Source organism: Dermacentor albipictus, unplaced genomic scaffold (assembly GCF_038994185.2).
Source record: "Dermacentor albipictus isolate Rhodes 1998 colony unplaced genomic scaffold, USDA_Dalb.pri_finalv2 scaffold_53, whole genome shotgun sequence".
In the NCBI taxonomy this organism is placed as follows: Eukaryota; Metazoa; Arthropoda; class Arachnida; order Ixodida; family Ixodidae; genus Dermacentor; species Dermacentor albipictus.
Window position 1 is genome coordinate 154,116 of NW_027225607.1, and position 14,016 is coordinate 168,131.

Genomic DNA, 14,016 nt, shown 5'->3' on the forward strand with positions numbered 1-14,016 from the left:
CTCGAAATCAAACGATGGTAACAGAGCCGTCACTATCCAGCCTTTGCTTAAAGGAAATGCGCCTTACATCTAAGTTGTCCCAAGGCAAGTACACGGGTTTTCGAATGTCTCAGTTCAGTCGCCATATGTTGCGTGAATTTGTGTGTGACGTGCTCGATGTTAATTTTATGTCATATGTGTAGATCTATTTCACTATCATACGTTCCTCTAAAAAAAGAAGGAACCAACGTCGTTCATACGTTTTTGATAATGCATACGCACTTGCGTTTTCAGCATACTGCTTTCTATTTTTCTATTGTATAAGATGGTCATTGTATATATAGTATGCTGCATTTGCCTTGTGTAAGACATTGCTATTGTATTTAAGTACTAATGCTTTACTCAAGCGTCGAGAGATGGTTCACTTTTTTTTTAAGGCAGAGGTGATGTGTTCTTAGTTTACTTTTCAATGTGTCTGGTCACTAGCGACACCCCGCGCTCAATTTCGTATGGCGTTTTCGCTAGGTCTGATGCCGCAGTCTACCGCGCCCTGTTCCCCTCTCCTCTCTGCTGGTTCAAGGAAGTCGTTCCTTCTGCGATGCTCCTCGCGCCGGCCGTTAGGCCTCGTTTCGGATGCCTCCCCCTCGGCTGGCGTCATCCCCACCACCTGCACTACTCTGAGCAAGTTGGCGTTGACTCAAAACTTTAGTGCTGATACAAGACCTGGAGGGAGATCAAACACCACGGTCGCGCATCGTCTGCCCTCTCCCTTTGTCTTTATCTAGATTTAGCGCTAAATTTTCTAAAGGAAGCGCCAATTGCCTTGAATATCCTTTCTGTAAGTGAATCTGCGCTGTACGACGTAGGTTATGAGTACAGATCCTTTGTAAGGGGCCGCACCCACTTTGTCAGAGCCATTTCTAGCTTCGTGAAAGGAGATTCATGAGACTTTCTAGACAGCCTGCGTGTTCATGTCCTTTGTTTGCACGTGTGAGCCAGGTGTGTGGTTCTTCGTATTACCCGTTTTACACAGAGCAATATTAGTGTTGAGTGGCTAGGCTTTATTTTTATAATATCAGGGCCTCTCTGCACGCTAAGCGAATTAATTTAAGGGGAGGTGACCCAAGGTCACTGCAAAGTGGTTCGTCAGAAAGAGCTCGGTTCACGCCAACGCTTACAGTAATGAAGTGTATTCTCCAGACATGCTCTTCATCTTTGAACTTGGCTGCAAATTTCAACTCGAACAAACCTAGACGTCACCAAAGCAGTCACAGGACGTCCAAGGCGGCTTCTGTGACGGAAATTTCACTTGTTTATATGATCTCCGCTATCTTCTGATTTTTTTTCTTTAGCATGTTGCGTAAAACATCGTACCTTTGTTTATAGAAGCTTGCAATTATCGATTTTCTCCGTGTTAAATTTTAGGCTTTCTAATAGATAATTTCCCCCTGGGCTTGTAGGTATTTTTCCTTTTTGAAGTATAGGTCTTGCTTTTGTTGCACTATTTTTATGCATATACTGCTTGTATGCGCAGATGCGCCATTGTCCTGCTTACAAGCTGCTACGCTAACCCCACTCCAAAAGATGTTAATAAATGGTCGGACTGACAGTGCCGAAAACAAGGACACTTATGCATTGAATCCCAGTGAATGGCCACTAGCGAACTTCGTCGTCAATGAATGAAGGAGTGAAAACGGAGAATGGTCGTACCTTTCGTCCTGTCAGTTGTGAAGTAGTTCTTGACAAGAGGTTTCGTGGGGCCTCGGAGGACCTCCCTCCCTCCAGGGTCGCCAACAACCAGCAGCATCTGTGCTTGGCGGGAAACGGCGGAGGCATTAGCACGCGACAGTCTGACTAAAATGCACCCATGGAGTGCGAGTGTGAGACAGAAATGGTTGTTAATCTAAAGTGAAAAGAACATTGTGACACTAGTGGGGTTCCTAATGAGGTCCTTAAAACGCCGATAGGCAGCAGTAAAGTGTCGTATATGGTTTTTCGGCGGAGAGGGTTTTTGCGAAGGATCAACGTGTATAGATAAGATGTGAGTAGTATTAGTATCTTATTGCGATAGCAATTATGTGGACACTCTAGGCAAATTTTTGCTGTCACCGTGGCTGCGATGTTCGCTGCAAGTTCTAAGTATGCTACTATAGCGTCTTGGGGGCCGTGTGCTGCGGCAGGGAGGGAAAGCGAACGTGGGTGAGCAGAGATGGTTGGTAGCTTAATGCTCACCGTCTTCGCGCACCTAGTGGGTGATCAATGGCCCGTGGAGCAGGTACACCGTGTGTGCATCTGTGCGCGTGCGCGCGTTTGTGTGTGTGCGTGCGTGTGTGTGTGTGTGCGTGTGCGTGTACGTGTGCCTGTGTGTGTGTGCGTGCGTGCGTGTGTGTGTGTGCGTGTGTGTGTGTGTGTGTGCGTGCGTGCGTGCGTGCGTGCGTGTGTGTGTGTGTGTGTGTGTGTGTGTGCGCGTGCGTGCGTGCGTGCGTGCGTGTGTGTGTGTGTGTGTGTGTGTGTGTGTGTGTGTGTGTGTGTGTGTGTGTGTGTGTGTGTGTGTGTGTGTGTGTGTGATATAGAAGCGGTGCTTGCCCATCCAGTTCGGCAGTCCGCGAGCCGCCTCACCAATGACAGCGAGAAGTCAGTGTGGGTCGATCGCCGTAACAGGGACAAATGGCACATAAAAATGACCCTAGTTGCGCATAGTCAGTGCCAGATACCCATGTTGGCGTCAAAGTGGTTCATTGAAAAACTGCACACACCTAGTGGCAAAGGCCCAGTGGGCCCACGAGCACATACCCAGTGGCACATACCAAGTGAGCTTGTTTGCGCATAGCCACTGACACAAACCCAAGTCTATGTTAAAGAGGCTTATTGAAAACCTGCACATATCTAGTGACAGATACCATTGGACCCTGGAGGACGCACCAAGTTACCCTAGTTGTGCATAGTTGGTGGCACATACCCAAGTCGGAGTAAAATATGTTTATTGAAGAGCGGTGCATACATTGTGGTTGTTACTCAATGGACCCTGGAACACATAGCTAGTGGCACATAGCAAACTTGGTGCAAAGAGGTACATTGAAGAGCTGCGCGTACCTACTGGCACAAACGCAGTGAACCCTGGGGCACACACTCAGTGGCAGTAGTTTTGCGGAGTCAGTGGCACATACCCAAGTAGGTGTCAAATAGGTTCATTTAACAGCTGTGCATACCTAGTGGCAGATACATAATACGTGCAGCAGCACATATCTAGTGACCCCTAAGGCAGATACCCAGTGACACGTACCCAAATTGGTGTCAAAGAGGTTCGCTGAAGAGATGCGTATACCGAGAGGCCCATACGTAGTGTGTACTAGGGCCCATACCCAAGTTGACATCGAAGGTTCATTGAGGAACTGCTTATACCTAGTGGCTGGTACCAAGTGGGCGCTGGAGCACATAGCCAGTGTCCTCAGGGCTACAGGCCGAGTGGGACATACCACAGTTGGCGTTAGCAAAGTTCATTATCTGCGAATACCTGGGGCACGTCCCCAGCGACCACACTGACACGTAACCACGTGAACGGCCTCCATTTTAGGTAGCTCTGCCTTCGCAATAAGCCCACATTTGCAGTCTACACTATATTTGCATCGGCCCACGAAAAGCAAGAGATGGTCGCCAGATAGTTGTTACAGAAAACTCGGTATAATCGCCAAGAATGGTTGACTATACAATCCCACTTACACTAAATCTGGATATGACTGCTCCTTCTGAACCCAGGATGGATCCTTAAATCTGTGAGCCGCCGATGAACAAATGATACTGGAGCAATGTGTTCTGCCTTATGAATAGTTCATGCCGCATACTATTTCTATAGTATTCTTGTTAGGTAAGTTACTACTCGCAAAGCAGCCATGCTAGTCCAAGCTGTCTGGCATCTGATTCAGATGACAGCCCTTAAGGGTGCAATCAATCGATGGAGCAAATCATGATCGGAGTTTCCGGTTTGGGTATCACGGGATCATACGTCACCTGTTCCTGCAGAACTCACTCGCTCCTCGTGTATTGAGTTACGATACGGCGGAAAGGAAATCGCATTCGGAATCTTCGGCAATAAACTTCTACATGCAGAAAACACCTCTACAACGAACGCCCTTACAACGATATGGCCTGGGTAACAACGGATTGATTAAGTCCCGGCCGAATACCTGTCTCTCAGTGTTTCAGTGTGTATTGTGAAACAACAACAAAGACCATTATAACGAACTTCCTTGTACAGCGATGGAATTAAGGCGTCTCCGACGGCTTAATTGTTGCTGTACAATGAATGCCACGTAGCAGATCCGCCGGTGTCCTCCGCGGACGCCACTGAGCTGTGATCTGCGTTAGCACTGACAACGCCTGCGATGACGCACTTGATGGCCGCACCGATGTCAGCGAGTGTTAAAACCGGCTGCACTGCTCCAGGAATCATTCAACGCATTCGCTGGTTGTTGTAACACATCAGCGGCCGACGAACACGTCGCAGTTGATGACTACATGAAGATAATGTTGCGGGGTGGAAAACATATGTATTTACAATATATACAGTTACGAGGTTGTAGCTCAGTAGTCAGGGTATCACCATCTACCGATCGTCAAGACACTTCAACCTCCTCTTCACCACAAAACGTCCTTTTGTTCATAGCGGCACAACCTCGTACGATACATTAACCCCCGGCGACCGAAGCATCGTCTCGATGCTTCCTAGGATGTCCAATCAGTGAGCGAGCTATGGGGATTTAGTCGCCAAACATGCACGATATGAGTTCTTGGTGGAGTAGAAGACATCGAAGGCACAAGTGATCTCATATGTGAAGCTGGTGACGGTCAAAAACTCGGTATGGCCCGACGCATCGCGGCAGTAGTTTTTCGCAAAGGCCGACACGACGGGAAGTTGACCACAGCAGAGCAAGTCACCCAGGGCTGAAATGAACGTCCCGATGACGACTGTCATAACGCTGCTTTTGGCTAGTCTGAGACGCTAGAAGACGGTCACGGGCAATGCGGCGTGCTGCGGCCGCGCGAACTTCGTGAGCATAGAACGTGGTAGTGGTGGTATCGAAAGGGAGCTGCGAGTCAAGAGGCAGGAGTGGATCACGGTCATATAGAAGATAGAACAGAGAATAACCAGCAATATCATGACGCGACAAATTGTACGCAAACGTCACGAAGGGTAAGGTGCAGTCCCGATCCATGATCATGTTGTACATTGATCTTGCATAGCTAGTAAAATACTTAGCCGCTGTCGCTGCTGCCCTGTGCCCTTTCTTTCCTGTGTGTGCTTGTTGTACCTATCCTGTCAAAAGAGTTCGCAAAGCTGTTGCAATATTTTAAAGAAGAAATGAGGGCCGAGTGGAAAAGCACAAAGGATGCTGTCGAACGAAGCATCCGCACAGACGAGCGAAAATGCGTGCAGAATTTGAAGAAATGAAATCTAACTTGAATTCTGTTAGCACAAGTCTCGATGAGGCGAGCCGTCGACTTGATTTTGTTCCGAATGAGAACAAAGATATTGTTACGTGTAGCTGTAGCCCAATGCTATATACACGTATTCAGAGGAAGCTAACGGAAGGCCAAAATGGCGACGCTATATCAAGCGGGTCCACGTCGTCTTCCTCCTCTTCAGTGCATCCACACTGTGGTGGCTGTTTCGTAGCATCAGTAGCATCAGTAGAAGCACCATCCCGGTGCTTAATCTACACATCCGCGGTGAAAGGTGTATGGTATGGCTTTAGTCTCGCCACGTGAACGATGTCACTTGCACCCGACGATGACGCTGAGGGGTCGGCGGGGACGACTTCATACGTGACATCGGTCACTTGTCGCACCACATGGTATGCGCCAGTGTAGCGCGACAGCAGCTTTTCAGAAAGGCCCACACGTCGAATGGGTGACCATAGAAGCACCAGAGAACCCGGAGTAAAGCGCACGTCGCGATGGTGGCAATCATAGAGGCGTCTCTGATGCTTCTGTGACGCCTCGAGACGGGTGCGGGCGAGCTGGCACGCGTGGTCGGCGTGTGCCATGGCGTCGCGGGCATGTTCAGTGACTGAACGTGTGGCCGAGGGCAACAAAGTGTCTAAGGGCGACGCGGGTTCTCGGCCATATAGGAGGTAGAATGGTGAATAGCCGGCGGTGTTGTGACACGATGAATTATACGCGAACGGCTTATATGGTAAGTGAAGATCCCAGTCGTGGTGGTCGGTCGCAACGTATTTCGAAAGCATGTCGGTGATGGTCCGGTTGAGGCACTCCGTGAGGCCGTTGGTCTGTGGGTGGTAGGACGTGCTGAACTTGTGCTTTGTCGAGCAGGAGCGGAGGATGTCCTCGACGACTGGCGACAGAAAGCTGCGGCCACGGTCAGTGAGTAATTGACGCGGAGCACCGTGCACTAAAATGATGTCATAGAGCAGAAAGTCAGCAACGTCAGTAGCACAACTTGTCGGAAGGGCTCTGATTATTGCGTACCACGTAGCATAATCAGTAGCGACGGCGACCCATTTATTTCCGGAGCCCGAGAGAGGAAACGGTCCAAGCAGGTCTAGACCAACACGGAAAAAGGGTTCCGGTGGGATGTCGATGGGCTGGAGACATCCAGCTGGAGGTGTGGAGGGCTTCTTCCAGCGCTGACAGGGCTCACAAGCGGCAACGTAGCGCCGCACTGAGCGGGCGAGACCCGGCCAAAAGAATCGACGTCATACATGGTCGTATGTGCGCGAGACGCCCAAGTACCCAGCCTAGGGAGCGTCGTGAAGTTGTTGTAGGTCAGTCGAACGCAGGTGCGACGGAATCACAAGCAAAAGGTCAAGGCCATGTGGATCGAGATTGCGGCGGTATAATGTCCCCTCCTTAAGGAGAAACATCCAGAGAGAGGCGTCGCCAGGCGTTGACTCCAGATGGTCGATGAGGACTCGTAATGAGGGATCGCGGCGTTGCTCGTTGCTGATTTCAAGCAACTGGGGCGCAGAGAAAACGCAAGCGATGGCGTCCGCATCAGCCGGTTCATCGACGTGGTAGCGGGACAAACAATTGGCATCCTGGTGCAAGCGTCCCGTCTTATATACCACGGAGAAGGTATATTCTTGCAGGCGTAATGCCCAGCGAGCGAGTCGTCCCGTGGGGTCCTTAAGCGAGGATAGCCAGCAGAGCGCGTGGTGATCAGTGATGACACAGAAGGGGCGTCCGTTCAAGTAGGGACGAAACTTCGCAACAGCCCACAGAAGAGCCAGGCATTCGCGCTCTATGATTGAATAATTGCGCTCGGCGGGTGATAGAAGTCGGCTGGCATAGGGTATAACACGATCATGTCCACGCTGGCGTTGTGCTAACCCTCCTCCTCTGCCGTGACCACTGGCATCAGTTCGAACTTCCGTTGAGGCAGACGGGTCAAAGTGGGCCAAAATTAGAGGCGTGGTAAGGAGAGTAGTGAGCTGTGAAAAAGATGCGGCATGGTCAGGTCTCCAAGAAAATAAGGCGTCTTTCTTCAACAGGTCGGTAAGAGAACGTGCGATGGTCGCAAAATCCTTCACAAAGCGTCGGAAATAAGAGCACAGCTGTGATAGGAGGATGTGGGCCCAGGCCTCAAGCACACAGGGATGGCACAATGAACACAGAGAGGCTTTAATGACACGGGGACGGGACTAGGATAACGTACACGATAACACACACACAGTTCCTTTCATAAATGTCTGTCGCGTAAGTATCGTCGCGCTCAGCGTCAATGTAGGAAGGCGTCCGATAGTGCGTCGGTCTCACACACTCACGGCACGAAGATGCGCAGAGATGAATCTCGAGCGGCGAGTGGCGCAGGTGTCGGAGGCCGGGGCGGGTGCCCGGCACACGACGAGCCACTCGCGCGACAGCAGGGTCGGGACGTCGGCCCGCCACAGGGTAGACCGTTCGGGAGGCTTAGCTGCACCGGAACATGCCGCTGTCGGATGCTCGCCCAGCAGTGGAGCAGGCCGGTTGAAGACCAAGGACAGCCCGGCCTGTTCTGCCAGCACACCCAGGAACACCGGCCTTGGGTAGATGACTGCTCGGCTCGTTCGGAAGGCCAGCCCAGGCAGCTCAGGCAGATCGCATGGCTGCCGTCTCCGCCCAGACACCGGCTCTTTTTTCTTCTTCGTCCGTCGCCGCCGCACAGCAATCACGCGCATTCGGCCGCGACATTCAAATAGTCCAAACTCCTATCACAACAGCCCTACGAAACTGCGAACGTCCTTGGTAGACTTCGGAACAGGAAAGTTCGTAACGGCGCGAATTTTGTCCGGATCAGGTCTCACACCTTGGGCGTCCACGAGGTGTCCAAGGTTGGTGATTTGCTGGCGAGCGAAATGACATTTTTACGAGTTCAGCTGGAGACCAGCGTGGCGGAACACGTCAAGAATCGCTGAGAGATGGTCTAGATGCGTGTCAAAAGTGGGCGAATAAACGATGACGTCGTCCAGATAGCACAAACAGGTGGACCACTTGAACCCCTGAAGCAAAGAGTCCATCATTCATTCGAAGGTGGCGGGCGCGTTACAGAGACCGACAGGCATCACCTTGAACTGATAAAGGCCGTCAGGGGTAACAAATGCAGTCTTCTCTCGGTCCATGTCGTCGACGGATATCTGCCAGTAGCCGGACCGTAAGTCGATAGAAGAAAAGTAGGTGACACCCTACAGGCAGTCTAGAGCGTCATCAATACGTGGCAAAGGGTACACGTCCTTTTTTGTGATTTTGTTGAGGTGGCAATAATCTACACAAAAACGCCACGTTCCATCCTTCTTTTTGAAAAGTACGACGGGAGAAGCCCAGGGACTCCAAGAAGGCTCGATAATGTCTTTGCAAGCATCTTTTTGCCTTCCTGTTGGATAACAGCTCGTTTGGACGCAACAACACGATATGGACGTCGGTGAATAGGGTTGGCATCGCCAGTGTTTATGCGATGGGCCACGACGGACGTTTGACCTAAGGGTCGATTGTCAAAGTCAAAAATGTCGCGATAGCCTTCAAGAACGCGGCAAAGAGCTTCAGCTTGAGCAGGTGTAAGGTCAGAGGAAACCGTTTTCTCAATGTCGACGTCAGTACCATGCGATGACGTCACGCTATGGGCTGAGCTGTGACGATCTTCCTCTGTGAATGGCTCGATCTAATCATCCCACAAAGCGCTAATTATAGCCAATGAAATCCCCTCAGACAGAACTTGCGTGGTTAGCGCGAAATTGACAAGGGGAAGGCAGGTGCGATTGCCAGTAATTGTCAGCACAGTGTGCGGCACGGTAACACCACGTGTAACTGCCGGAATTGGTGCGACCACATAATTACCGTCAGGTACAGCTGGTGAGGACAACAAGTCGACGTGTGTCACAGAGTGGGGCGGTAGGCGAATAAAATCCAAACGGCTTGGAGGCGGGTCCACAGGGTCGGCAAGAAGAGGCAGGTCAAGGCGAAGTGAGCCGGCCGAACAGTCAATGAGGGCAGAATGATTGGCAAGGAAATCCAGACCGAGAATGAGTTCGTGAGGGCAATGCTCGATGGCGGTGAAGAGAACGACGATGTGTCTCTCAGCAATGGTGAGTCGCGCAGAGCACACGCCAACAATAGCGACAGTCCCTCCGTCGGCGACTTGTACAACTGGGTTCGGGGCGGGCGTCAGAACTTTCTTGAGCCGACGACGAAGAGCAGCACTCATAATGGACACATGCGCCCCGGTGCCAATTAACGTGCACACAGGAACATTGTCGACGAGAAGGTCCAAAAGATTCTTGCTCGTGGATAATAAGAAGCGAGGATTTCGTGCCAATGTCGTCATTGCAGCTTCACCTCCGGAAGCTGCACTATCTAGTTTTCCGGTAGGGGGTGCGGCGAGTAGCTCGGAGAAGGAGCACGGCGTGACGGGGGCGAACGAGATTGACGATGGCAGGGAGAAGGTGAGCGGGAGTAGCGGGGTCCTGTCAAAGGTGTCGCAGGGTCAGATGATGCAGCGGGCATAGAAGGGGCGAAGGAAAAGGATGCGCGAGAGGGGCGAGGGTGGTAATCAGAAGAATAGAGCGTCGGAAAAGTCCAGCGGCTGCGGCAATGGCGAGCGACTTGTCCAATGCGTCGGCAGTAAAATCAGAACGGCTTGTCGTACACGGTTCGCCATTCGGAGGGGTTGCGCTGTCCATAAGAGTAAGAAGAGCGCGGTGGGGACGTGCGTGGAGAGAAAGGTTCTGAGCGTACGGAACGAATCGATTGCAGGCCGACGTTGGACAACTCTTGACGGACGATGGCCTGTATCAAGGAGATTGTCACCGGAGAACGATCAGGTGATGGGAACGAAGGGGCCGCCGGTTGTGCCGCTTCGACCTCACGACGAATGATGCGGGTCAAGTTGTCACATCGCGACGGCTGGTGGAAGAGGTCGTCACAGGATGACGTAGGACGGCTGTTTCGTAGCAATATTAAGAAGGAAAATGATGCTCTCAAACTCAGGATCCACGCTCTCGATAAAAATATTGCTAACTGTCAAATAAACATGCTAAAATCAGAGCAATACTCGCGAAAATGAAATATTGAACTCAAGGGAATAGCAAAGGCAGATGATGAGGACCTTGAACAGCTATTAACGAAACTTAGCGTAGCTATCGGAGGACCCATATCAACCTGCGACGTCGATATGTGTCACAAGGTGCAGCCTAAAGACAAAGGTCAAGCGAACATACTTGTTCAGTTTCAGCACCGCGAAAAACGCGACAAGGTTCTCAACGTCGCTCGAAAAAAGGAGATAACGAACGCCACCATCGGATTGCAAAATGACGCTCCAATCTATAGAATGGAATTTATTTCGGATGGAACCATTTTAGAATGGAATCGACTGCCTGCTGCCGTAGTTAGTATACTTAATAAGGAACATTTTGCAAATGCTCTTTGAAATTTTCTTCGTTATTTTACAGTATACAGTAATTGCAGAGTTTGCTATCATTATGTAGTGCTTTATTACTTAATTGTATGATGCCGTTTCCTGCGTCGTGCTGTACATTGATATCCTGATGTACGATTTTTGTCATGTCATTTTTGCGGTTCTTTTTTTTCTCTTTTTCTCTTTCATTGTATTGTATAGTTTAATGCTGTTTATTCGGTGCCATAAGCTGTTTATATTGATGTATGTAACCCGCCCCCACTGTAATGCCTAAATGCCACTGTGGGCATGAGAGTAAATAAATAAATAAATAAATGAGCGCTTGTGCCCTGCAATGAAAATAATCCTGGGGATGGCAATTTCCCGAAAGCGCGAAAACGGCTGGAAGTTCGTTCAGACAAGGAATGGGAACATCTTTGCCCTTCGCACAGAGACGTCACCTATCATTGCTATCTATCGCGGAAGTGATATGGAAAAGATTTGCAGCAATTAACAATTGTAGTGTTAGAAGCATTCGATCACGTCTATTCGCAACGTTATGTCGGCTAGTTATATCGCCCCTGAGGACATTAAGCACGTTGTGAAATCGAGAAAAATGACAGTAAGTTGTTCAAAGTGTTGCACTTAAACGAACGGTCACTTTAACCAAAAAAGATATCACTTTGCTGCTCGAATCATGTGACATATACTTTGACCTTTTAATGTTCACAGAAACGTGGTATACTAGTGAGTCAGGACATTTCATGCAGCCGGGGTTCAACCATTTCTTTTTAAATCGCACGGAGAGCAGAAGGGGTGGCGTTGCCATTCTAAGACGTGAGTTTTGTGAAGGAATTGAAGAATACAGCCTTATCACAAAAAACTACGAAGCCTTATGTATGAAGAAGGGTACAAATGTATTTGCTGTTCTGTATCGCCCTCCTAGTGGTTCTATGGCTGATTTCATAACATTTATTGATCGTCTTCTATCGCATGCAAATGCTATGAATTATACGCTTGCTGTCGGTGGGGATATTAATATAAATGTCTTGAAGAACTCAGTTAGAAGTAATGTATATTTATCAGTGCTTGAGTGCAACTTTTTTGAAAATGTCATTACTATGCCAACACAAGTTACTGAATCAACAATGTCATTGCTGGACATGTTTGTTACCAATTCTATAACAGAAGAAAGAATTTCAGGCGTGCTAAGGTGTGACATAAGCGATCACTTGCCTATATTTATTTTCCTCAAAATGCACACCAACCCCGCGTACGTGAAACCAGAGGAATTCATGTTCCGCTCAGTGACACCTGCAGCATTGGAGCACTTTAGGTACCATATCAAGAAACCGGATTGGAATGACATTTTCGCCGATGGAGATGCAAACAACTCGAATAATAGTAACTTTATAACAACAATTCAAGAACTTTACTTTGACTCGTTGCCTCTTAAGACATATCACAGACCAAACAAATCGCGGAAACCATGGATAACAAACTGTCTAAAGCGACAGATAAAACATAAAAATAAACTTTACCAGCAGTTTGTTAAAACACGTCATGCGGACTTTTGCGCTGAATACACGACTGTTAGAAATAAGCTGAATAAAGAAAAGGAAAGGGCGAAAAGGGACTACTACTACCACATCTTCGGTCCATAGCGTCCAGAGCGACGTAATACCATGAGGGAAAAATTAAATGAAGTACTGTATAAAGGAGCCACTCCCACTAAAATCGGTAATCTGGAAATAGACGGGAAAACGTTAAACGGAATTGAGTTCGCTGAACAATTCAATGATCTCTTCGTGAAAATAAGAAATGCCAGCCACAGCGCACAAACAACAACCGGCGTTACTCCGATACCAAGCATGCTTTTTCTTAAACCAACTTCCATTTCTGAAGTTGTTACACTATTCAGTAAAATAAAAAATAGTCGCAGCTGTGATCCTGATGCCATAGAAATGCGACAAATAAAGTATGTATTAGACATCATAGCAGAAGTACGAGCACATATCTGCAACTTGGTGTTATCAACAGGTATCTTTCCAACACTCATGCAACTAGCAAAAGTTACCGCAATATACAAAACAGGAGATAAAAACAATTTGTGCAATTATCGCCCAATATCTATACTCCCCGTTTTCTCGAAATGACTTGAAAAAAACACAAACGATAGAATTGATACCTGACAACTATCGGCCCACATCTTTAACCTGCATATGTTGCAAAATGCTTGAGCACATAATCCCTTCCCACGTGTACAGCTACCTAGAAGCTCGCAATTTCTTTTTTTCTAATCAGCACGGTTTTAGGAAGGGATTTTCTTGTGACAAACAATTGTTTGAACTAACGACTGACTTGCACTTTAACATGGACTGCAACCTTCAAACTGACTGTATCTTTCTTGACTTTTCTAAAGCTTTTGACCACGTGCCCCACTGTCGCCTAATTTCAAAATTATCTGCCCTACGACTTGACTCTTTAGCATTATCCTGGATTCGTAATTTTCTTTCTTTTCGAGAACAGTTTACTGTTGTTAACAATTTTTCTTCCCCGCCTTCTTCTGTTAGCTCCAGTGTGCCACAAGGCAGCGTCCTCGGTCCCATACTCTTCTTAATCTACATTAACGACTTGCCCACCCAGATTACTTCCTGCATGCGCCTTTTTGTCGGTGACTGCATAATCTACCATCCTATTCACACGACTGATGACCACTTGACACTTCAAGCAGATCTTAACCTTATCGCTAACTGGTGTAACAAATGGCTCATGACACTTTACAAAGTGCGAGGCGATGTGTTTCAGCCGAAAATATGTAAATTCTAAATTTTCGTGTCATCTTAATAACACTATGTTCTCAAGTAAAGTGGAAAGTTGGGCTAGTTGGTGAGTAATAGTCATACCTTGCTGGTGAAGCAGCGCACTGACACGGACACAGTGAAGACGCAGGAGTGTCGTCTTTTCTTGTGTGTCTTCACTGTGTCCGTGTCAGTGCGCTGCTTCACCAGCAAGGTATGATGAACCCTATGCTTTCCCACACTTCATCATATAAGTACCTTGGTGTTGTTCTTACAGAGAATCTTTCATCGGCCCCACATATCACTTCTACATGCGCCAAAGCATCACGTTCTCTTGGCTATCTATGACGCAAC

At 48.5% G+C, this 14,016-nt stretch overlaps 1 protein-coding gene across 1 annotated transcript in view; it reads right to left on the reverse strand.

Moving 5' to 3' along the window:
• LOC135900794 (uncharacterized) overlaps positions 1–14,016 on the reverse strand; it is a 335,347-nt gene that overhangs the window by 149,793 nt on the left and 171,538 nt on the right. Inside the window, exon 3 of the mRNA XM_065430375.2 lies at positions 1,690–1,786. Within this exon, the coding sequence (XP_065286447.1) occupies positions 1,690–1,786 (97 nt within the window). The remainder of the gene's footprint in view (positions 1–1,689; positions 1,787–14,016) is intronic.